The sequence below is a fragment of the Halichoerus grypus genome, chromosome 7, assembly GCF_964656455.1.
Source record: "Halichoerus grypus chromosome 7, mHalGry1.hap1.1, whole genome shotgun sequence".
NCBI lineage: Eukaryota > Metazoa > Chordata > Mammalia > Carnivora > Phocidae > Halichoerus > Halichoerus grypus.
The window spans coordinates 152,932,261-152,957,294 of NC_135718.1; the positions used below are offsets into that span (position 1 = coordinate 152,932,261).

General features: G+C 60.1%; 1 protein-coding gene across 2 annotated transcripts in view; it reads right to left on the reverse strand.

Annotated features, from left to right (window-relative positions):
* KIRREL1 (kirre like nephrin family adhesion molecule 1) overlaps window positions 1-25,034 on the reverse strand; it is a 91,807-nt gene that overhangs the window by 13,785 nt on the left and 52,988 nt on the right. For both annotated transcript variants that reach the window (XM_036069804.2, XM_036069803.2), the window contains exons 2-3: window positions 5,788-5,937; window positions 4,149-4,298 (exon numbers count right to left, since the gene is read on the reverse strand). In XM_036069804.2, coding sequence (XP_035925697.1) covers window positions 4,149-4,298; window positions 5,788-5,937 — 300 coding nt within the window. The remainder of the gene's footprint in view (window positions 1-4,148; window positions 4,299-5,787; window positions 5,938-25,034) is intronic.

Here is a 25,034-nt window from a genome sequence, read left to right on the forward strand (position 1 = left end):
CCCCAGGCCACCAGCACAGCCCGCCTGCCCCCACCTAGTTCTTTCCCAGCCCAGCTGGCGGGTGAGGGAGCGTGGCCGCAAACGGGGAAGAGCTGGGGTCTCCAGGACTGGAGTGCCGCTCACACCCCGGGGGCCTGGCTCGGGAGGAGCGTCCTCCTCTATTCCGTCCTGTGCGCCCCTGTGCCCTGGGCCAGCCCCGGGAGCCGGTCCACTACAGCCACTTCCCAAATGGACTCCCTGCCCCCAGTGCCCCTGGCCGACACATCCATCACCGCGGGCAGGTTGGTTATTTTCTCCAGCGCAGCCAAGACTGTGCCACGGCCCCGCTCAGACACCTCTGAGGGCTATGAAGTGCCGTAAGCCCCTCAGCCCTGCACTTTCTCGCGTCCTCACCTCCGCTGTCCCTTCCCGGGCCTGCTGCATGGGCCCTCCCGCCACAGCCGGCCCCGCAGGGGCTCCCAGGCAGGTGCTCTGAGCTCCTAACCGACCTTGTGTTGGGGTCACTTGGGATGACTGCCCGGGCCCCCTTCCCAGCCAAGGCCGCTGTCCCCGGCTCCCTGGATTTCTACTGTCTCCAGGGCCCAGAGGTGGTCACCGTAGGCTCCTGCTACCCGCTTGAGGGACTAAATGGGTCAGATTTCTGATGCCAAGGAATAGGAGGCCTCTTCCTGTCCTATCCTCACGGGCTCCTAAAGGCTCAGGCGATCAGATTACACGTTCCTTGAAGGTAGGGCTGCTTCTTTCTCTGAAAGCCCGAGGTCTAGCCGAGCTGGGTTGACAGCAGGTCCTCGGGGATACTGACTGAATGAATGAACGGGGGATTGAAGAGACAGAGGCAGGATTTCGATTATCATCGTTCTGGTGCACCCTGTTGTCATCAGGCCAGCAATGGGAAAGGGCTTTGTTTGCCTCTGGGAAGACCCAGAGGGGGCTCTGTGAGACAACCCCGAGAGCAGACGTGGGAGGCCCACAGAGCCTCGCAGTGCGCCGGGCTGCCCCGGAGCGTGGGAAATGCCGGTCCTGAGCTGCCGTTTCCACTGGAAGGGAACCACCTGCAGCCCGTCTGTGTTCCGCTCAACTCGTGCATGCAGAGGGGTAGTTGCCAAGCAGGCTGCCCTGATTTTAAACCCTGGCACGTCTGTTTACCTGTTGTGTGATCTTGGGTGAGGCCCTCAGGTCAGAGTCTGTTTCTTCCACAGGGACGTAGCAGGACCTAACCAGGGGGCCCTGGTGAAGGTCAGCGGGGGTGCTGCGTATGGACTACAGTGTGCAGGCCCGCGTGACGCCTGGGCTGTGTTTGCTCAGCTGCTCAGACGAGAGCCAGCAGCGCCCCCAGTTCCTGGCCGGCAGATTAGCCACTGAGTCCCCGGCTCCTCCTCTTTGCTTGCTGCTCTACCTGGTCCGCCTGTCAGACGGTGCTCAGGGTCTCCTGGTCTGTGTGGGCCCCTCTGAGGTCACACCTGCTGTCTCACCCAGGAAGGACGTCCTGGACGGGCAGAGGTCCTGCCCATCTGCGGGGGGCACCGTGTCCTGGGTCAGAGGGAAGGCTTCTCCTCCCATCGGCTCTCCCTTCCCTAGAACGCTGGCCCTTTCCCCTCGTTCAGGCAAGACCGTCCATCTGTCGCCTCTGTCGCTAACCCATCTTTCTCTCTGTTTCTGGGGCAAAGGAGAATAAGGCCACTGAAGTGTCTGCTCCACTATCAGAGGGTGCGTGTTCGTGTGGATGCTTGTTTATGAACAAATTATTATGATCTGTGACAAATCTGTATTTCAATATGCACATGTGTCTGTGGCCTCAGTTTCCTTGTTTGTAAAATTTTAAAAATAACATTGACGGCTCTTCCCCAGAGGTGATGCTGTGAAGTTGAAATGAGATCCCAGACGTGCAGCCGGTAAGCTGTGATGTGATCCGGTGTTTCTGCCGTTCGTGGAATGCTGACCAAAGGGCCCAAGTACCACGCGTACCTGATTGCATTGGAAGCTCACCACAAAATGTACTTCATTAATCCTTTCGTGGTAAATACCATGGACCCCAATTAGCAGACAAGGTCCCTGAGGCTCAGAGAGGTTAAGAAATGTGCTCGGAGGCAGGAGAGTGAGTTAAGCAGCAGGGCCGGGGGGGACCAGGCCCCCCCTGGCCCTAGAGCCGCAGCCCTCCCCGCGGCACTCGGGGGGGCTGTAGGCCTGCAAGCGGATGCCGCGTCTGCATCTGCGTCTGCAGGGGAGCGGAAGGCCGCCGCTCAGTCCCGCCGCAGGGAGAAGGAAAGCCTGGCCTGGGGTGGGGGCGGGGAGACCACCAAGGGCTGTGGCTGCAGATGAGGGGTCTACCAGGCACTGGACGCGGCCCACTCTCGACTCTGCCCTGCCCAGTCTCCGGGCTCCGGCACCGTGAGCGAAGGTGTACGTAACCAGGTGAGCAGGGAGCATTCAAGACACAGCCTGTCTTCTTGGCCTGCATGCGGCTGCAGGTGGCAGGGCGTCTGGGAGAGCGATGAGCAAGCACGAACCTCTCACCTCTTTTCCTCTTGGGGCCTGTCCCTGCCCCTCATGCCCCCCAAATCCCCCTCAGTGGCTTGCAAGCTTTTAAACAAGGTACTCCTCCACCTAGGGTCCCCATTGATATTCTCTTCTTCCAGGAAGCCTTCCTTAAATGAACCAAGCCACTGGATGCCATTATAAGCCCCATTCCTGCAATACCTAGGGGTTTAGCTGGCCTTTTTTTCATCTTTATTTCTCTGTCTCTGGAGGTCTGGGGCAGGAGAGGGAAGGGAGTACCAGGGGCTCCTTGTTAGGATGGGAGTTCTCCAGGTCAGAAGCAGTACCTCCAGAACCCACAACCGAGGCCGTTAGGGAGGGAAAAGAAGACGGACGGACTCCCCAGAATCTCGTGACTCCCTTAGATGGCCCGGGCTGGCGCGGGCTCACACACACCCCAGGAGGGACGGGAAGTGCGGTCATGGCGCCCCACGCCCATCCCTGGCGGCCACCTGACTCCCTCCCTAACCTCAGCCCTGTGCCTTGCTCAGCAGACAGGAAGAGCGAGCCCCCCGCCAGGCTAGAGCCCTAGCCTGGGCCTTGACCCCCTGACACTTCAGTGCCCAAGCTCTCGCGGTTCACAGCTCCCTGGGCAGGAGCAGCAAAGCAGCTGAGAAAAGGCTGATACCACCTTACCGATGAGCAAACTGATACCCAGGGGTCATGACCTCTTCAGGGTCACAGTGCCAAAATGGCCCCGGGCTCCTGACTCCCAGCTCCCAGTCCAGCCCTTCCCTGACACAAGGATGACTTCCTATCACCTTCTCACTCCCACCCTCCCCCCAGATAAAATCTTCCTGTGTCCAAGCTCACGGTCTCTGCTCCTCTCCCCCCATCCCTTCCAGGGGCGTTCCCAGGTCACAGATTTCAGGCAAAGGGATGGAAAAGAGGGAGCAGGACAGATCAAATGAAGGCAGGAGAAAGGAACGGGACAGCATGGAGGACAAAAGGAAGAGGGAGGGTCATGGGCAGAAGGAAGCAGAGCAGAGGCCGAGGCCAGGGAGGGCACCAGGATGGAGGGAGCTCCTGCAGGGTCCAGTCCCCTCATTCCGCAAATGGCCCCGGTGTTCTCACAGAGGGACATCTGCTTGGCGCCAGCAGGACACAGCCCACCACCCCAGTTCTCAGCCCTCGGGTCTTGTCCCTTCCGGTCTTGCTCCTTGGCTCCCAGAAGGGCCTCCAGGGCAACCTCAGTGCCCAGGGAGGGAAGGAGTGGTGAAGGGCAGTAGGGGTTGAGTGAGGAGGAAAAGGAGCCCCCGGGGCAGCTGCTGGGACTGGGGCAGCAGAGGGGGAGGACGGGAGAAGTTCCCTCACTGACAAGCCTGGGCCAGGAGTGGCTGCATCTCCAGCACCCCAACTGCTCTGCCCTGGGGGAGCCTCGTGTCCCGCAGGCAGAGCCCAGTCCAGCTGGGCACAGAGGATGCCAGGCCTCGTGCACCCGTGGTCCCGCCAGGGGGGCCCACGTGCCCGCTTCACCCTCTTCTACTGGACTTGGCTTTGGAAGAAGTTTAGAGAAGGATCTGGGGGACAGTGGGGACAGGCCTGAGGCCAGGAAGAAGTGAGGAGTCAAGGGGACAGGAGGGAAAGAGCGAGAGGAGGGGCTGGGGCATTACTGAGCACGGTGAGCTTGGCCCGCCGCGAGCGCAGGGCGGCCTCCGTGGCCTGGCACTCGTAGGAGGCGTCGTCAGACAGCTCGGCGTCCGTGATCTCCAGGTTGTACTGCCCGGCATCCGCAGAGCCCACGACCCGGTACCGCGGCCAGGCTGCAGGGACACAAAGGGCGAGCGAGGTGAGCCCCGCCCCAGCCTGGGAACCGGCCTGGGACCCAGCCCAGACCGCCCTGCCCGCCAGGCTTCTCTCTCTCCCCAGGTCTCATCCCCTCGCCCCATGGCGGGGGCTGCGTCCCGCCCAGGCCACCTCTCCTCCCTCCTCCCTGGCCTGGGACCCCGTCCGCAGTCCCAGGTGTGACACCCCGATGTCACAACGTCCTACAGTGAGTCTGGGGGCCCTGCAGCAGGAGCGACAGGGAGACAGAAGGGGGAGAGGAGCAGAAATCTCTGGAGCTGTTTGCAGACAAACGTCTCTCATAATAATAGGAAAGGAAGAGGAAAAAAGCCAAGAGAAAAGAGAGGGGGAGGGCATGTGGGCACTGGAAATATAGGGCATCGCAGCACAGACGGGGTTCCCTGGGGCCGGGGGGGGAGCCAAGGCAGGCCACGGCCTCGCCATACTCGCGACGCGGGGGACGGATGAGGCAGGTCCTGCCCCTGAAGGAGCCCCTGACCCACGTGGTCCCTGGAGAAGCCACGGCTGTGGCAGGTGGGCCTCTGAGCCTCTGGCCCCCTCTGGCTCAGCCTCCCCTGCCCTCCCCTGCAGGCTCGCACCCCCTCCCCGTCCCCCTCTCCCGGGCTCCCCACCGGCTCCCTCCCATTATCTCCCTCTGCCCAGGGGTTATCGATCCTTCTCACTCCATATCTATTGATCTCTCTCTCCCAGTTTCTCTTTCTTTCTATCATCAATAGATCCACTAGCCCATCTCTTTCCTCTACACGGACAAATTTCCCCTACCTGTGCTAATATGCAGAACCCACAGCAAATAATTTTAAGCCCTGGACAACAGAAAGAATAAAAATATACAGCCTCTCCTGGGCTTTCGGCATTACACTGCTTTCAGGCCCGCCGTGGCTTTTCACAAAACACCATCTCTCATTTGGCTCAACACTCACGAACACCGTGCACAGGCCCGTGACGACTACAGCTCTCTTACACAGTGGTGCACGAAGACCAGAGAGGTGCAGCGGCTTTCCTAAGTAGCCCCGCTCACAGGTGGCAGAGGCAGCTCCAGACCCGGGGGCTTCCCCCTCAGCACGGCCAGGAGGCCTTCCCAAAAGTCCCTTTACTTGTTCTGGAATACAGGAGGTCGTTCGTCCGTCCTGGTTGACTGGATCGCTAGGTAGCCTCAGCGCGGGCTGTGTGCACAGCGCCTGAGACAGGCTTCTTGGATGAACACGTGCGTGAGCGCCCGGGCTGAGGTTACAAGGGGCTTCCGGCCTCGGAGCAGACGTGGCCTGGGCTGGGGCAGGAGGGAGTCTGGAGCTCAGGGGGAGGGGGCGAGGCTGCCCGCACTCAAATGGGAGAGGGGAGGCTGGAGCATGGAGAGGGAGCGCAGTGAGGAGCACAGTGAGGAGCTAGGTGAGGGCGCCGGGCCGGGAGCAGGACAGTGGATGCCAGGCCGGTGGGCAGCCCACTCACCTTTGAGGCCCTGGCCCATGCCCAGCGCCAGGCCATCCTTGGTCCATTGCACGATGCCCGAGTAGTTGAGCAGCACGCAGGGGAGCACGGCCCGCTGTCCCGCCACCACAGTCTGGTCGGCCGGCTCCTGGCTGAAGCGGGTCTGGGTCCCTGGCAAAGCCAAGCCGGCACTGGGTAAGGACGTGCAGGAGGGAAGGGGCTCCACCAAGGGGCCACCCTCCCAGGCGCCCACCCCGCCCTCCTGTCCCTGCCCCACTTCAGCCCAGCCCCTTCCCGCCAAGATGCCACGTGCCCGCCCTGGATTCCTTCCTCCCCCCTGGCCCAGGGGAACGGGTTTCAGGAGTGGAGGCGCTCAGCAATCAGAGAGAGTGGCTCAGTGTTATATAAAGGCTTGAGATGGGGCTCGTGCCACCCTCTCGTGCCACAGACAGGACACCGAGGCCCGGGGGGTGAGCGTGAGTGAGGGGCAGAGTGCGGATTCAGAGCCTGAGCCTCGGCCCTCCAGGCCCCAGTCCTGTTCCGCCACCCGCCGCCTCACCCCCACCCCTGTTCCCAGCTGCTGCATCCATGACCAAAGCTGCTGGTCGTGCACCACCCCTGCAATCCCGGGGCATGAATACGCACCGCACCCCTGCCCGCACGTGTCACGCGAGCCGCCATGAGGTAGCACACATGGGCCGCCACGCAGGGACAGCCCCCCACGACGTGCCCAGTGGGCACACAGGGCAGATTCCCCGGGCAAGCACCTCACAAGGGTGAACACCGGCTTCCCGGGGCTCCGAGTGCCACCAGCAAACCCCGGAGCCCACTTCTTGGCACACCCGCCGCGTCCCGCACGTCTGCCCCTCGCCCCCGAGCTCCGGGGCACGCGTGCGCACACACGGACACACTGGCCCGCGCCCCGCCGCCCACGCGGTGGGAGCCAGGCGTGCGTGTGACTTTGCTCGTCCCTCCCTCCGGCTGCTGAACCACACATGCCAGCCCGGCTGGCAGCCCGGCCGGGAGCGTTTGATTAGAGAGCTGCAGAGTAATTGCCTTTAATTGTGGAGCCTAAATGGAGCAGGGAATTGGACTGTGGCTGCCCCAACCCCCGGCCCCCACCCCCAGCGAGCCAGCCCTGGTCCCGCGGGTGGGGCAGGCTGTGGGAAGGGGGGAGGTGGCAAAGGGAGAGGTCTGGGGCTTCCTAGCTTCGTCCCCAATCTGTCACACCGCTGTGACCGAAATCAGCTCTGCCCACAGCTCAGGGGACTCCTCCCTCTTCTTTCCCTCTCCAGCTCCCACGTCTCTGCAGAGACCACAATCCCCAAATCCAACCCTTTCCACAATGTCTCTGATGCTCCATCACTCCAGTGTGTAAGCAGAGGGAACTTGTCCCCCCCTTCTGAGACCTCCCTCTAAGCCACCAGAGACAGGCCCCAGGTCTTGTCGCCTCCCTTCTGTCTCCTCCTCCCGCTCCATGTCTCCCCTTCTTTCCAAACTGGCCCCACATTCCCTTCTTCCAGGAAGCCCTCCTGGATTGATCCCTTAGCTCCTCGGACAGACACAGCTTGTCCCATCTCCCAGTCCTGCCGTCACAGCTCTATCCATGCATTTCCTGTCCCAGACTCTAAGAGTTTATGCCCGTGTTTTTATCATGGGGTAGAATGCAGCGGGTGAAGGGAGGTGTTTGCCTTGTCCGTTCTAACAGAAGAGGAGCTTCTCCCCTAAAGCCAAGGGCCATGCGATCTCCTCCCTCTGAGTCTCCCTGGACATCTGACGTCCACGTTGTCTGCTGCACACAAAGGGGACCAAGAGAGGGGGCAGGGCTGGGAATGACGGCCAGCGTATGATTTGATACACGAGGCAGGCTCTTCCCTCTCGGTTAACTGTACAAATCCAGGAAGTTAGCGACCCCCAACTCTGCTGACCTGGCCACCGTCTGTGGCTCCCAGAGAAGCCAAGGGTGAGGTTCACCCACATTTCCCAGGACTCCAGCGGCAGGTGCCGGGATCCTGGGGGAGGGGTGGGTCAGGTGAGCAGCCAGCATTGTTAATTCAGGCATTGCCCTCATTATTATTCAAATGTATTCATATCCTTGCGCATTCTCCAGGGCAGCTCCACACTGCAAGCTCCCCACATGCACGTTTGTCCTTCCCATGGCCCCGGAGCCCAAGTCAAGGGCTTGGGAGTGGGGTGGCCCGTTACCCTGGCCCAGAGATGGGACTCGTATTCACGGCTTTCCTGAGCGTGGAAATGGGACCCGGACACCCTGTTCTCCCGGCGAAGTCTCCAGCAAACACTGAGAAGCTGCTCTTTGTCCACGGGGAGCGAGCGGGCAGGATGGGGGGAGCCCTTGTGGTCAGAGTCAGAGACGGGGAGCGGGCAGGACGGAGGCGCACTGCAGCTTCCCCAGCCCGCTCGCCTGTGCGTGACGGGTCTGCACAAGGACCGCAGGGCCCTTTCAGGGGCACAGGTGTAGGAGCAGACTTAGGTTTGCATAATGCCTCTGCCGCTTCCTAACCGTGACCTTGGCCAAGTCCCTCTCGGAGCCTCCCTTCCTCACTGGTACTGCGGGCTGTGATAATGCCCTCCTCCTGGGTTCCCTGGAGGCTAACGGGATGAGGGGTGTGACCGGCCTGCTACACACCCTTGTCTGAGCTCACTAACTGGCAACTATGGCCCTTATTTGTCCCGGGCAGCTAGATGGTTAGAGGCGCCCCTGGAAACCCGAGCAAGGACATGACAGAGAAGGCAGTGGCCATCGAGACGACGTGGAAGCAATGACTGAAGAGTCCAGAGAGGAGGGAAAACGAAGAGGTCTCGGGAATCGTACTCGATGGGAAGGCCCCTAGATCCTGACCCTGCAAAAATCACAAGCGAGTCTTCCCGCCCCCCCCACCCACAGCCCCTGCAGTCAAGACCGTGCCTGAGACAGGCTCCACTCCCCTCTGCACACCCCAGGCTTCTGTCCCCCTTCCAGGGCCTTGCACAGCCCGTTCCGGGGGTGGGGGGCGCGGTGGGGAGACACTGTTGCCCCCACTCCCTCGGGATTCGAAGAGTTACTTCCTGTGGGAAGTCTTCCTGGACTTCCCATGAGCCCTGAGAGCCCCTTTTACTCACTTCTTACCTCTGCGATCGTATGGCCCACGCGGCACTGCCCGTCCCTGCCCCGAGCCCAGGAGACTCGAGTCCAGACTGTGTGCCTCAGAGCTCTGGCCCTTCACCCAGCGTGGGGCCCGGCTGCCAGGCCCACGGCAGGTGTTCTGAAGCAGTGAGAGATCCTGCCGTGTGACCCCACCCCCACCGTCCCCCAGTCAAGGAAAGGAGGCAGAGGGCAGAGCACGCCTGCCCCGGTCAGGCTCCCAGGTTCCAGCGGACGCACAGACAGGGCAGGGTCATGGAGGGACAGGCTAGGTTCTCCCTGCAGAGACACAAGAACAGCGCTGGGCAGGGCGCAGTCAGTCCTGAGAGGCTCCCTGGAGGAGGGAGTGTGGACTAGAGCTGGGAGGGGTAAGGAGGCAGGACCCAAGGTTCTGATGCAATGATGGGATTGCTGAGGGGAAGCCTAGAAAGTGAGCAGTGAGGGACAGACACTGGACAGGGCACCACAGCAAGGGCAGACGCGTCCTTGTGGCGTCGCGACAAAGGAGGAGGTACGGGGGATGCCCCCGCGTGTCGCAGGCACCCAGAGCCAGTCCCGGTGGCCTATCAAGGACACATATATGCCTCCGAGGCCCTGGGGGCCCAGGCCTCCACCAGCTGTGGCCGAGCAGAGCCCAGCCCGCGCTGCGGCCGGGGGGGGGCATGGGGGGCAGACTGCAGTCCCGCCTGGGCCCGCGCCCCGCTCGCAGGAAATAAAGCCAGCGCGGAACAGAAATGCAGGGGCATGGCCCACAGCGGTGGGAGGGGACTCGGGTGAGCCTGACCGCAGACAGACCCCGACCATTGTCCAGCCTCGCCCGCCCTGCCCGGCAGCTCCAGCCTGGGGCCAGTGCGATCTGCGGGTGGGCTCCCAAATGAATTCCCACAGGCTTTGATCCGTGGCCTCCCTGTCCTCCGACGCAGTTACAGGTGCGGGGGAAGCCTTAGCAACCATCACGAAGACAGGCGGGGAAGGGCACGCGGCCACAGGCACAGGGCCACACAGCCTGAGGGGAGGCTGTCGGGGCGGGGCACAGAGCCAGACACCCACGCGGAGGCCGGGGAGAGCCAGGGACACGGAGGAGACTGGAGGACAAGCACCAGGCAAGGCGGATCTTGGTGAGGAGGAGGCCAGGAGAGGAAGAGGCAGGCCCGAGACGGGCATCCAGAGGGAAAGACAGCAGGCAGGACCCGCTGACACAAAGACCCTGAGTGCCACAGGCCAAGGCAGAGCAGAAGGAAGGCCGAGGTCCTGAAGATGGAGGGGGAGAGGCGGAGGGCGGGGGCGGGGACCCAGCGTGGCCATGGGGCCAGGACCCCCATGTCCGGTGCACGTCTCCCCTTTAGACTCATGCAGTGAGGCTGGGGTCCCAGACTCCTGGTGCCCCCCACTTCCAGGGCGCCACGGGACAGGAGACTCCCGGGAGGCTCAGCCAGGGTTTGGGGGCAGGTGAACAGCGGAACAGGGTCGGGAGGGCAAGGGGAACACGGAGGGACCCTGGGGAGAAATGAGGAGGGTCCTGGGGGGGCGCTCCGCGCTTCTCGCACAATTTGAGGAGGGGTCAGAGCTGCAGAAACCCCCATTCCCACCCTCTTCCCCGCACCCCTCCCTCCCTGCCCCCCCCACCCAGACTCAAAGCTCCTGGGCTAGACTTGTCAGAGCTCCCTCCCCCATTCTTCCCACATTGTTTGGGCTTCTGGTTAGAGCACTTCTCCCAGCCTGCTTTGGATTAAAAGTTACTCATGTGTGCGTTTCTGTCTCTCCCACTCTCCTGGGAGCCCCTGGAGAACAGAGACGCTTTGATTTACCTTTCTTGTCCCCTCAATCCAAGCAGCGGCCCTTAATAATGATAACTCCCAATTATAAGATGCCAGCTACTTGCCAGGCACCAGGCAGATGCGTTACAGACATCACTCCCAGCATCATAATCCACTGCACAGGGCGGTTATTATGTCCATTTTATACAAACGGGAAATGAGGCTCCGGGTGCTTAAGGTACAGACATTATTTAGTGGCAGAGATGGGGATGGACTCGGGGCGTCTCGGCAGCAGGACCCCTGCTCTTGGCACCGTGCCACGCCCCAGGAGCAGCTAAGAAGCATTCCCTGGAGGCACCGGACTCACGGCTCCCGCCCCCTACTTCTGGTCCCCACTGGACACCTCCGACTTCCAACTTAATCCTGTTGGCCTCTGGGGAGGGCAGTCTCCTCGATCTGGGGCTGGCCAGTACCCCGAGGCCATTCCGCCTTCTCCTGCCACCAACCGCAGGAGAAGCTCGACCGGAATATCCTTACATGGAGGGAGAGTGGTTCCCAAGGCTGGAACGACGTCAACGGCACCCAGAGAGGTTTCAGTGACTCGCAAGACCCCAAGCGTTACAGCCGCTAACGTCCACCATCAGGAGCTGTAACAAACAGCCCCTGCCTATGAAGTGCCAGTCGCCGGGCCAAGCACCTCCCCGAGACTAGCTCCCTTCCTGCACACGACAGCCCATGAGGCAGGGCCATTATTCTCCCCAGTAAGGATCTGAGGCTCAGAGAAAAGCCACCTCCCTCCAGCCACACAACTGGTGAGTAGTGGGGCCAGTAAGCAAAGCCAGGGGCCAGGACACCTGGCTCCCAGAATGCCACAGCACCAGCTGGGCTACTGCTGTCTTCCCGCCTCTCACCACCACCGGGACCTCCTGGCCCAGACCAGCCATTGTGCAAACCGGTCCCCTGGTACCTTGGCACCTCCCCTCGATGCTGCCCCCTCCCCTCGGAGACCCTCTCCTCCTCCCCTCCTCAGTCCACATCTCCCAGGGGACACTGCCTTCCAGCTCTGCTCCCCAGGGTTAGGCCAGGAGAGGCCTACTGCCCCAGGGTCATCCCCCGTTCCCGCTGGGCCTGGTGAGGACAGAGGTCGAGTCCCATTTCTGATCCAGAGCTAGAAGTGACCTCCAGCTCTATCCTAGAGGCCGGAGATGCTCACAGATTCTCAGACACGCCCTACGCACGTCTTGTGGGCACGCACATGCCGTGACACGTAAGCACACACATCCCCTGGTGCACACACGTGTGCACACCTGCTCTCACACAACCGCATTCTGCACCCGTGTCCTGGCACTCGTGCCCTGACGGTCATGTTCCCAGAGCCCTGCCCGCCAGGCCAGCCAGGAACCAGAGAGGGACGGGGGCCAAGCACATGAGGAAGCCGAGGAAGCCAGGCTGCAGGAGAGAGGTTGGTGGAGGCCAGGCCCTGTCTCCCCGGATTTATCAAACACGCAGTAATGAGCCCCCTGGGCGGAGCAGTCCCCACGCTCTGCACTCCAGATTGCTGCTGGTTCAAAGGAAAGCCTTTGATTTGCACCGACAGCTTTCAGATGGAACTAAATCTCTCCACACTCCACCCCTCCTCCTACCACGCTGCCCCCCTCCCTGCTCTCACATCTTCGCCACCCCCCCGCGTCCCCCCCAGACTTTCTCCCCCAGCCCAGCCATTCCCTTCCTGCTCTATGAAAAATACAACAGCCAGGGAGGGCCCCTCCCGTTGACTTCTCTCATCTCACCGAGAAAAGAGAATTGCGATTCTCCAGGCTGGCCCAGCAGAGGGGAAAGGAGAGGAGAAAGGGAGATTTGCACTTTTGATAGAAGAGGAGAGAAGGCAGAAGGGAGGGAGGGCAGGAGGGGTGCTGGCTGGGGCGGGCAGCGCAAGGGCACGGGGGAGAAAGACAGAAGGTGGGGCAGTGTGCAGGGACACACAGATGCAGACAGACGAGGGCTCGGGACCCTGGGACCAGAAGCTCCCCGCTGGGGCTGACAGGCACGGGGGCTGGGGCTCTGCTGACCTGGTGCATACAGAGTCCAGCCCAGAATCAGACAATGTCGGAATGTGGTGTGGCTTTCGAGAAGCTCTGACAGGTGAAGAACCAGGGGTCAGGAAGCTCCCAGCAGGTAACCTCAGGTGTGAGTAGACACCAGGTGATACGGAGATCAGCTGAAGCCCCAGACAAGTTAGCAAACATTCCGTCTATCACCACCCAACCCTGCTGCCGGCCAGGATCCATTTCACGGCCGGAAGTGAAAAAGTCACCCTGGGCAGCAGGGGCCTCAGTGTCCTGACTCAACCTACCCACCAAGCTTCCCCACCTTCCCACCTGGACGCCAGGCCACAGGCAATAGAACTGGTCTCGCCTCCCTCCCCCCGACCTGCCTGGCCAAGCCAGCCTGATGCCCATCCCCAAGGCTAGGGTATGGTAGGGACGGCCAAAGGGGAATCTTTCCAGGGACCAGATGGGATTTTACAAGTGGCCACAATCTGGCCTGGTTTCCTTGCATTTGAGCAGACCACAAAGGCTGGCTGTGGAGGCTGGCCCCGGGGCCCGGCTGGTACTCACAGGGACAGGGAACATGAGTTTATTGGTCTGGGCCACTGGATTGGTCACAGAAAAGCAGGGACAGAAATCTGAAAGAGGCAGGGGAACGGGCCCAGCACCACCTGCCGGGGAGGGACAGCTGCGCTCTGGGCCAGAAGTCAGGAGATGGGGGCTTATGTGGTCCTGCCTCTGCCCCCATCTGGCTGTGTGACTTTGGGGAGGTCACTTCACTTCTCTGGGTCTCAGCTTCCTTAAACTATAAAGCGAGGGAGCTGAATACTTGGCCCCTAAGGGCCTTTGGCTCTGATGTTCTAAGATTCTACGGCCTCGCCGGCTCTCCTTGGCCTCAGCCAGACCTCAAAGACCCTCCAAGGACTCAGCCCTGTGCCCGTCCCTCGTGGACCGTGGGGGGTGGGGTGCATCTGTGCCACCCTGGCACTTGCTCCCAGCAGGTGCCGAGGGAGGTCTGTGGGTTTGTGACACGAGGACAGTGGCTCAGAAGACCCAGATGGTGACCCAGCAGAGGGGAGGAAGGACATTCTTTGCTTCCCCTGCACGGCATTCCCCATTGGTGTTCCTTACCTCCCCTCCCCTAGGTTCACGGTGGGAAAAGGGAGGGCGGAGGGCAGGCAGGCAGTCCTGGTCTCTGAAGCGACCTGCCTGCCCAGACCCACTCACAAGGACTTTGAGCTCCTGAACTAACAAAGACTGGCAGGTGCAGCTGGAAACACGCCCCCTCCCCCGCTCCCATTTGGACCTCCAGCCCCTCTGTCCTGCCAGCCCGGTGACACCTGGGCCAGACCTGATCTGACAACTCTATGCAAATGTGCCCTGGCAGGGGCCCCTGAGAATGTTTTATGGGAAGGCCAAGGGCACGGAGAGCCCAAGTGGGGTTGGCTGGAGCAGGTTTGACAGCGGGAGTGGGAAGGGGGGCGGCAGGGAGGGTGGACGTTCTGCTGAAAGACCGAATTTCAATCTGGCTTCAGTGGGCAAGGGAAGGGCGGTGCGGGAGAGGAGGCAGGTGGCTGGCAAGGACTTAGCTCCGATAGGAGACAGAGGATAAGAGGACGCGCACAGACAGAGAGGGGAGGAGAAGGACATCAGAGGCCGGGACGGCCACAGAGCCAGAGGCCGAGGAGATGGAGCCAGGCACCAGGAACTGAGGGGAAGGCAGCAAAGGAAGCGGACCCTCTGCCCCTGCCCCCCAGCCCCCGGTCCTGCACCTGCGGCCCCCCAGCAGTCCCCAAGCCCCGGAGTGGGAGGAAAAGGAGCGGAGACATGGACAGTGACAGAGGACAGGACAGAAAGCAGAGAGCAAGGCAGATGAAGAGGAAGTCGGAGGCAGGAAGGGGGAGGAAGGGATGTTTCAAGGTGCGGGAAGGAAGGAGCTGAGATGTCACTGTGGCATCTCAGTGGCATGAGCGAAGGGACCAAGACATGAAAGGGAAACAAGAAAATTACATCAGAAAGAGAATCCAAAGGTCAGAGCGGGACAGGGCCGTGATCACCATCCAACACCTTTATTTGAAGAAACTGAGGGTCAGAAAAGGAGACAGGTATTCGGGGTGGACCTGTGTCCAAGTCCCCGGTGGCTTCTGAGCCAGCGTCCCAGCTACCGAGGCCCCGTCTGCAGGCCGCCCAGACCCTGCTTGTCTTGCATGATGGCCGAGCAAAGGAGGGGCGACCAGTCCTTACCTGGAAACCCTCCTTCACTAAACGAAGGGAGGGAAAGGGGCAGCGAGAGGCCAGTTACAGAAAAGAGGCTGGGAAGATGGATAAAGCCGGGGAGTGAGAGGGTGGGAGAAAATCATGAGACATCTGGGAGAGGACAGAGGCCTGGGGCCAGCGGCGAGGGGCGGGATCTGAGGCCACCCTCTGGCCTCATCTGAAGGCCTTGAGCATTTAGGTCAACTGAAAGGAGTAAAATCCTTGAGAAGGGAAGGGATTTCTGAAAGGATTAGCCAAGGAGGGGGGGGAGGAGAGAATGAGGTGACTCCAGGGGCAGCTGAGGGCCAGGCCTGGTCTCTCCCCACAGAGAGGATGGCCCGAGTGACTGAAGCACCCGGCTCCCTCCACAAGCATCCTCGGGGTGCCTGCCAGAGGGGCTCGGTGCGCCAGCCCTCACCTCCCACCACCCTGCCGGTCCTGGGGTCCAACCCCATTCCCTGCCGCGGGGCCCTCCGGCACGCGGGCACAGGGCCTCCCTACGGACAAGCAGAAGCTCTACTCCTCTGCTGGCTGAAACATTCTCTTACCCTCTCATGAACGTGGCTCCTTCCGAGTACCATCTGAGAGCAGCCAGAATGGGACGCCCGAGACCCCCCAGCAGGCTCAAAGCCCAGTAAGAAATGCAGGCTGCTCCCCAGACCCTCTCCGGAGAGGCTCCTGGCACTTTCAGGAATGGTGTCCAGAATAAATAGCATCAACTCAGAAATCCAGAAGATTGGGGAAGGGGACAGGCAGGAGTAAGGGGGACATTCCCTCCCTTACCCTGACACTGAGAGCCAGAAGGACACTCACTCTTCTCTCGCCAGGGAGGGGCTCCTCAGGACACCTGTCCATGTCTAAGTTGAACGAGCTTTATCATATCCCTGCACCCCTCATGCCCCCTTCCCCTCAAAATTAAAAAGAAAGAAAGAGCCCAGCAGATCCAGGAGTTAGACTTTATCTCCTTCCACAGCCGGGAACTCTTCATCACAGATGACCTCAGATTTCTCTAGCACCTCCAGATGGACTGTCTGACTCGAGGAGCCAGGCGGAAGACACAGGGCGAGGACGGGTGCTTCCACCCTGGCCCCCGCTCCCCACCAGTGTCTCTGAGAAAGGCTGACTAGGCCGACACAGGTGTCTCCCCGGGAGCCCTCCTGGGCCTTCATTACGAGCCCCCACGCCCGACATTAGTGACCGTAGAAGAACTTTCCGCTAGCACATGGCCGTGTGCTCCCCATCTCGAGGTGTTCAGATAAGGGTGGATGATTGCCTGTCAGCAGTATTCCAGAGGACTCTGGGTAGTATTTAAGGTCTCTTTCAGTTCTGGTGCTTTAGGATTCCATTCACACACATCATACATTCTCCTCTCACTTAGACGCACACCTATCAAATAATCAATTCGTAACAGTTCGGTCAAGGTGGACTGAAATGGTTTGCAGTACCAAAGTTTAAAGGAAGAAATTCTGCACAAAGTACAGGGACAGAGAAAGAACAGGTCAAAAAAATGGTCTAGGATGGAAGTCAAAGATATAAGGAAAACTTCTGTCCCAGGGCAATTAATCATGAACTCAACAAGTCAGCGATGGGGGCTGAACATATAATCGTGTTGATTTAGACCCGTAGCTTAGTCTATAGCAATACTGTATTTTATTCTGGCTCCTTTTCCACGAGACTAGGTCGTAAACTCTCTGAGACAACAGATATAATCTTACATGCACATCCCTTCCAAAGCGACTAGTACAAAAGTGCTTTGCACACAGTAGGTGCTCAATAAATGCCTGTTGTTTGAGTATCTGAATTAACGATTAATGGATAAAGCAACTAAGCCCAAAGTCAATGCAATTCAATTCAATATTTACCCATTCATTCCGTAAACGTGTCGTTAGCGTCTACCGCGTAGCAAGCCCCGTCCTGGGCTCTGGGCTGGTCCTGCCACCCAGCTTAGAGTCTAGGAGACGTATCCGACCATGTGGGCAGCACAGCATGATGATGGAGGAGAGACAGGCAGGGAAGTACCTTAGAGCACTGAAAACACTGCATTTTTCACACATCTGACTTGCACACCAGTCTTCCTGTGGGACGAGACCCACACCGCGTCGGCCTTCGTGAGCTCTGGCCTCCTCCACTCATACAGGTCGGACGTTGGAGGCCTTGCTTGGCACACAGCGGATATTCAATAAATATACACTTACTGACTAGAAGTGCGTTGAGCCCTGACGACAAGAGGGTTTCAACAGCCAGGGAACTGGGGGAGGGCATTCAGACAAAGGAACAGCCTGAGCCAAGACGGGGAAACATAAAAGACCAGTGAGCAGTCGGAAGTGGCTGGAATTCAGGCACAGAAAGAAATCAGAACTAAGGTTATATCTCTTTAAAAATTAAACACTGGGCATTCCTCTCCCCTCCCTCCAGAAACTTCTACGCTGTTGAGAGAGACTGGACAGAGACAAAAGAGAGGTCTAGATTCAGAAAGACCAAAGTGGACCCGGTGGCGGGTCCGAGATGCCGCGCTGCAGAGCGTCAGCCCCGCCGGGTGAGTCGGGAAGTACAAGGCAGCTATTCGGCGTGCGTGTGCGCGCGTGCTGGGGGGTACGTGTGTCCTGGTTTGCGTTCACGTGTCTTGTGAGCTTGCTTCTGTTACTGTACCTCTCTACACGGGTGTTGATATGTAGCCACAACTAGGACATTCTAGGCTTTTCCAATTAATCTCCATTAAAAAGATTTCCCGCAAAGGCGCTTCTGGAGGCCCCAAGTCGGGGTCGTCTGGATCAATCCTGTGTAAAGTAAAGCGGCTCCAACCGGCTGCTGAATCGATCCATCTAACTTGGTTCATCCTCCGCGTGCGAGGGGCACGGAATGTTAATTTGCTGCGGGAGCCAAGGGAGCCCAGAGGTGCAGGCTCTGTAATTAACGGCCGTGGGAGCGGGGTCCCAATAGGGTCCCAATGTGGTGGCCTTCAGTGGGCCGCGCCAGCACAGTGGAGATGGGCCTCCGGGGCTGCAAACTCTGGGCTCTGTCTGCTCCTGATCTCTCCTGTCCTGCCTGCTTCAGTTCGCCTGTCACCTGGGACACACATGCCCAAGAACAGGGGAAGGGGAGACCCAAGCCACTCATCCCGGAAGTTTACAGGACACTGGCGGGGAACGCAGGAGTGACGGCCAACTGGAGTCCACGACAAGGGTCCGTGGAGAGACCTTCTCTTCGAGGCTGTGCATACTGACAACTCTTCCTGGGACCCTGAAGCATGTGGAAGCCAGAGCAGCTCTGAAGGAGGTGGGTATTTAACAGAAAGCGGGGAGCAACCTGTGTACATGCCAGTCACCCCACCATCTCCTAGCATCCTTCACATCCTCCTCCTCCAGGCAGTCCTCCCAGAGGGATTGTAAAGGAAGTGTTGCCTTCCCCATCCCATCCCACCCAAACCAGCCTGGTCTGTGTCCTCCTCAGCTTCCCACACGAGCCCTTCTCAACTCCTTGCTCACTTGTCTCTTCGATCTGTGTTGTGTCCGCCTCAGGACCGGCCAGACGCAGAGGAGAAGCCAAGAGCATGTCCCCGATGGAGGTGCTCATAAAGCTCCACAGAAGGCTGCATGAAGAGGAGCTTGATGGCTTCCATGGCAAAGAGGGTAAGACACGCAGGTGTAGGGACTGTTGGAGAAAGCAGCCTGCCTCTTCCTTCCCACGCTCTCTGCATCTGATTCTCTCCTTCCCTCTTTGATCTCCCTGTGCTGCCCCCCGCCCGGGGAATGGGAAGGGGAGGGGTCTTTCCTTCCTCCACCTCTGCTGTCCCTGGTCTCTGCAATAACCTAATGATTCCTCATTTCGCTGCCCAGCCCTCAATGGGGAGAAGTTCCCTTTGATTGCTTGTGACACCAATCTCACAACAAATTTAGCACCTCGTTTCCTGGATGAGCCAATATTCCCCCTCGATTATCTCCCTGTGAGGGGGACGGGGCGCCGTGCATTCCAACAAGCATCTTATGCCTCCCCTGGATATCAGAGCCAATCAAGCTCACCGTCCTCCCAAGGATGGATGGGGTGGGTGGGAGGAGGTTCTCATGGGAGCACAGGAGGGCACCAAGAGTGAGGGAAAGACAGAGGAGGTGGCGGAGGGTAGGGAGGACAGTGGGGCACAGAGAGGCCCCTGGAAACCCAGCCCTCAGCCGGTCTGTGTGCAGATTCCCCGAAATGGAAGGTGGCAGTGGGAGCAGTCAGGCTTTCGCTCAGGTAATTCTAGACCTTCCTTCCCAAGCGTCTCCTGGAATCCTGGCACTTCACGGGGCCACCACCTGACATCTCGGCATGGGGCTAACGGAGGGAGGGGAAGGATGACCTGCGGGGGGCTCACTGCTTCCCTCAGGAATGAATCAAGGGAGGGAGAGACACGTCCCTACTCTGTGCCCCCCCTCCGGCAGTCCCTGACACCTCATATCCCATGGAAATGACTTCTCCTAACAAAACCACCGGCTCCTAGCAGGGCTGCTGGAAGGGGCAGGTGTCCTATGAGCATCTGCCCCACGGGACTGATGACGGGCGGTGAGAAGAGATTTCTCCAGGGAAAGGGAGGGATGAGGCAGAAGGTTCTCCGAATGCAGTGAGCAGAGGAGGAAGGGCAGACTGGAGGACCCTGGAAAATGGACCAAAGGAGGCAGGGAGGGAGTGATATGGACATGTTGCTCAGAACCCTGACAACTGCATGGAAGACAGAAAGGTGCCGAGCACAGAAGACGGGACAGAGCCCGGGGCAGGTGGGCAGTGGTGCAGGGAGGGGGTGGCTCACCTGTAGTGACCGGGACAGGGAGACGGAGAAGGAGGGGCAAGGGTCGGAGGCTCCAGAACTGAGCTGGGGGACAGCAGGGAGTGGGAGTCGGCCCACCACGGCAGGAATGCAGGGAAGGCAGAAGGAGGGGCTGGAGGCGAGGAGCCAGGGCTGACACTGGGAGGGCTAGCAGATGTTTGCTGTCATTAAACAGATTCCAGTCCATCCAGGGGGGCCTCGGGCAGCAGAGATGAGCCTGGGTGACCACGGGAGGGAGGGTCCAGGAGCAGAGCCTGGGAGGAAGGAGAAGCCTCACACCAGGCTGTGTTCGTTTCCACACCAACCCCACACATGACCTCCAACCCAACTCAACACCAACACTAGTCCCAACCAGAACCTAATCCCAGCAGCCATTCAACCCCGAACCCCAGCTAGAACCCAGCTTCTAGAAGGCCAGCATCTCAAATTCCCTCAGTGCCTGCTCAGCAGAAGTAAAGTCATCAACAGAGGTTTATTGAATCAATGAGTGCATAAACCAAACGTGAACCCCTACCCTTAACGGTAACCCTCTCAGGCCTGACCCCCCTGCTGACCCCAGTGGCCGCACTGAGCCCGGGTCAGCCCCAAGCCCCGGCTCTGGCGGCACCCACCCCAGTCCTGAGGGCCACTGTCCCTGACGCAGCTTCACTTACTGCTTGTGACCCCGCCATCTCCTAGCATCCTTCACATCCTCCTCCTCCAGGCAGTCCTCCCAGAGGGATTGTAAAGGAAGTGTTGCCTTCCCCATCCCATCCCACCCAAACCAGCCTGGTCTGTGCCCTCCTCAGCTTCCCACACGAGCCCTTCTCAACTCCTTGCTCACTTGTCTCTTCGATCTGTGTTCTGTGCCCGCCTCAGGACCGGCCAGACGCAGAGGAGAAGCCAAGAGCATGTCCCCGATGGAGGTGCTCATAAAGCTCCACAGAAGGCTGCATGAAGAGGAGCTTGATGGCTTCAGTTTGTTTCTGCCGCATACCTCTAGTGAGGTGGTGACAATGCTTCGGGCAAACGAAGGCGTCAGCTCAACCTGGGACCAAGTCACGGTGGGAATGTAGGCGCCTAAATTCTCGGGCTACTTATGGATGCTTACTCTTGTCTGGAAGTCAGCTGCCCAGAGCTTTCTGCCCTCGGAAGAGGGGCTGAACAAGGCTGAGGCTCAGGACGAGAGGACCCTGATGCCGAGCCCCCAGGAAGAGTGAGTTCGATCTCGAGAGGGAACTTGAGCAGACAGAAATCCACGGACAATGTGAATGGAGTCTGAACATCTTCCCATGCACGGCTGACTCTGGATGTCTGGCTCAGACACAGGGCCTAGGGCCCTTCGTGGGGTGCCCAGGGGAGGCCCTGCAGTGGGGAGGTGCCGTGGAGGTGCTGAGCTGCCTGGAGGCCCTGCCTGTCTGCCTGACTCAGGAGCAGGGCCTCTCCCGTGGGGCCCTGCTCCCCCCTCCTCCTCCCAGGACCCCAGGGATGAGGCTGGGACAGGAGCGGAGTATTCTGTTCTATTCTTACTGCAGCCAAACCTGATAACTGGCACATGTGATGGATGAGGCAGGTTTGGACCCCCAGCTCAGACAGTGGGATGATGGAGTTGCCCTGTCACTCTTTCTCCCCGGGAGGAAGCGTCGGGTCCCAGATGTCGTCTGGAACATGCACACCTCGGAAGTGTCTCCAAGATTCTGCTCTAACCATGTCTTGATAGAAAGAACCCTGAGCATCCACATGCCCACAGCAGCTCCCCGAGTTCTGCCAAAGCAGGATGGGGAGCCCAGGTGCGAGAGTCCCCGGGCCTGGTCGGGACCCGTTGCCTCTGGCCTGCTGCCGCTTCTGGGGGGCGCACTTTGGGGGGGTGGAAAAGGCTGCCTCTGCCTGGCTAGGGGCCTCCAGGCATTTCTCAGTGACAGCCATGGGCCTTGCAAGCCTGGGGCAGGGCAGGGACGGAGGAGGGAGAGAGACAGCACAGAATAATAATGAAGGGTTTTTAATAACTCGTCAGCTCAGTGTCAGCTGAACAGGAGCGGCAGGGCAACCCGTCGGGAAAACTTCGGGAGGAACTGTCTTCCCAGGAAGTGAGAAGTGAGAGGAGTCAGGAGGGCGGGGGGCAGGCAAGCGTCCCTGCTCCCCAGCCCCCCACCTCGGGGAGCTTCCAGTCGGGGGCCAGACCCACCGGCCAGAGCCGTGCCCAGGGCAGGAGCCGTGGAGGAAGACGTCACAGAGCACAGGCAAGCCTCCCCCGAAAACACAGCGCCCCGCTTGCCCAAAGGCATCAATCAGCTGGAAAGCAATTACGTGCTTATCAAAGGGCTTCTTCTCTTTGCCTAACAATTCACCAGGGAATTGTTGGAAGTAGGAGTGTCATCAAAGAGTAAAGCCCTGGTGACCACCTTTCCAATGGCCTCGTTTGCAGATGAGGACACTGAGGTCCAGAGCTGTTGCGAAGACGGTGGTAGGGCAGGGCCTCTGGAAACCAGAAATCCAGATCTAAAAATGAATACAATTGTACGAAAACAGAATTCCCACATACTTTTCAGGGGCCGATGCGGCAGAGAGGGCAGTACCTGGTTCTCCAGCAGGTCAGGGGTGGGAGTAGCGGCCGAACATGGGGCAACCCGTCCTAACACTACACGTCTTCTCTTTCCCTCTGATTACTCTTGGCGGGCTTCCTGGAAGTGGTGACTGTGGATGTGGGCTGGGAGATGGAGAGATTTCCCAAGCCTTTGGAGCGATAGGTGGAAAAGGGCTCGGTGACAGGGACAGAGAGGAATATTCTAGGTCTGTTGGAAGCCCCGGGAAGCAATGAAGACATGGGGGTCCTTTCATACGCACGTGTGAAAGGCACAGAGGCTGGAGTGGGCAGGCTGAAAGGTTCCGGTTCTTGGGAAGTCCAGGACCTGGAAGGCCTACTGGCTCCGAGCAGACCACCAAAGACAGCTCCCCTCCACGTCCACAGAAGTGAGCTAGCTGGGATCCCCGGAAGCCCTGGCAGCCCACCCACACCCCACCCCCAGGAGCGGAGGGGAGGGTGGGGTTGGGACACACGCCCCTACCAAGCCGCAGAGCCCCCAAGGCGGTGTCACCTCTGCCGACACCAGGCACGTGACGAGGGTTTGATGAGTGACAGCAGGAGTGCTGGGGGATTCCGGGGAGAAGGATGATGCAGGTGAGGTGCAGGTGGGCACAAGGGAGGGGTGGGGCTGGAAGGGGAGGCACCTCCAGGCCCTGGCAGGAGGCCAAGTCTGAAGCCCTCCTTCGCTGCTTCAGAAAGAGAAACTGAGGCACCAGGGAGCAGCCCCGTGGTCCCGAGGAGCCCTGCAGCGAAGCCGGTAGGCAGTCCCCCAGCCCAGCCAGCCGCTCAGCAAGATGTAAAGTGCTATCCAAACGTGATGCATTATTAACACTTCAGGAATCATATTTCACAGCCGCCCGCTGGAGCTGGGAAGTGAATCTCTCCCCTGCTCTCGGGTGGGGAGTTATTGTTAGATCCACATGTGACAGCAGGACATGTGACCGGGGCTGAGAGGGTGGCTGAGGGCGGAGGCCGGGGGCAGCCCCCACCCCCACCCCAGGCCTGCTTGGCCAGGCAGCCAGGCTGACCCCTGCCTCTCCCACCATCCAGGAGGCCCTGGAGAGGGCAGGCTGAGCCCACGACCCAGCCCTTGCCTCCAGGCCACGGGTCCTGCCTCATCCTGCTTGGTGAGGAGGAATTAGAGGGTGGAGGATGCTCCAGCCTGATGGAGGAGGCAAGTCCCCAGGATGGTCACTACTGCAGGGGCTTCCCGGGAGAGGAGGGTCCAGAGCAGGTTGGGGAGGACTAGACTGTGTGTCCCAGGGTGGGGGGGTGGGGGGGTGAGAGGCCTCCAGGCCCCGGGGCAGGCAAGGGAGTGGTGTTGACTCGCAGTGACTGGCTCTCCCCGGGGCAAAGGGAGGAGGAAGCAGGTGGTGAGCTGGGTCCTGCCCCCACTGCAGGACGCCACCGAGACGGGAGGAAGGAGGGAGGGAAGGGACAGCCCCGCCTGCCAGGGACAGCGCCGACTCTTGGGTAAGAAACAAGAAGGCCCGGAGGTGCATGTGGGAGAGGGAGGCGGCCAGAGTCACTGGCAGCCCCTCGCGGGACCCACCCCGCTCTCGCCTGCGGGCGCTGGCCTCTGGTCCGGGTGCCACAGGGCCAATGTGGGCAGCTTCTCATTAGGCAGAGGGAACAGACGAACCAATTTTCAATTAAAACCTTATCTACAGGGCGCATAGATATAAAGGCGGGTAGGTTTGATTCTTTTCTAAGCCAGCCTTCAGTATTTGCAGGGCCTGGAAGGAGACGCGGGGAGGGCACCCCGGCAGCCCTGGCAACATATAAATTCTGCTCATAATTACATGACTTTCAACACCACGAGATGCCAATGAAGTATTTGCAAGGCCCACAAATGAACAGCGCGCTGGCACTCCAGAGATGGCACTTGGGCAGCCAGCGCAGAGGGAGGGGCGGCCGCTCCTGCCGAGAGGCTGGGGGAGCCCAGGCTGCTGACAGACGGACGGGGCTCCCCTCGGCTTCTCAACAGACACCACCTTCAGGGCCCCCGGTCTCCCAGCCTCTGTCTCTTGAAACCCCAGCTCTGTTAGAGCCCCAAAAGCACAGGACGTGAGTTGTGTTCTTCCAGAAGGAAGTGGAAGAGGCTCCCTCCCCTTCCCGAGCCTGGGTCCTCTCCTGCTCCCACCTTCTTGACGTGGGCCGACCAACTGGACTGGGCGTCCCCTTCCCACCGGTTCAGAGGGAGGGCAGGTGGCCCGGCGGCAAGTACCAGCCCCACCTTCCAGAGCCCGTCTTACCAGGGGGATCCTGGGGTGGTGGGTGGCTGGAGCAGGCGGCCGCATGAGAGCCCACTGGTGTGCATGCGGACGCGCTCTGCTCGAGGGAGGCCCCCCGTGCACCCCTTCACACCCACCTCCACCCACAGTGCTGGCAGCAGACTGTCAGGAACCTCGTCCTCCCGTCTGTCTAGGCCCAGGCGCCCCGCACGGGCCTCTCTGCAGGAGATACTTGATACAATAAACATTTGTTGAATTGAACAGAATGGAGGAAGAGGGACAACCAGGAATGCTCACAGCAATTTGGTGTGGGGCAGATTTTAGTAGAGATGGTAGCAGAAAACACATCGGCTGGAAACCAGAACCGGGTCTGACTCCAGCTCTGCCGTTTCCTCCCTCCCTGGGCCCCCGATGCCTCATCCGTGAAGTGCACGGGCCAGACCGGATGCCTGTTCGGCGCCTTCCAC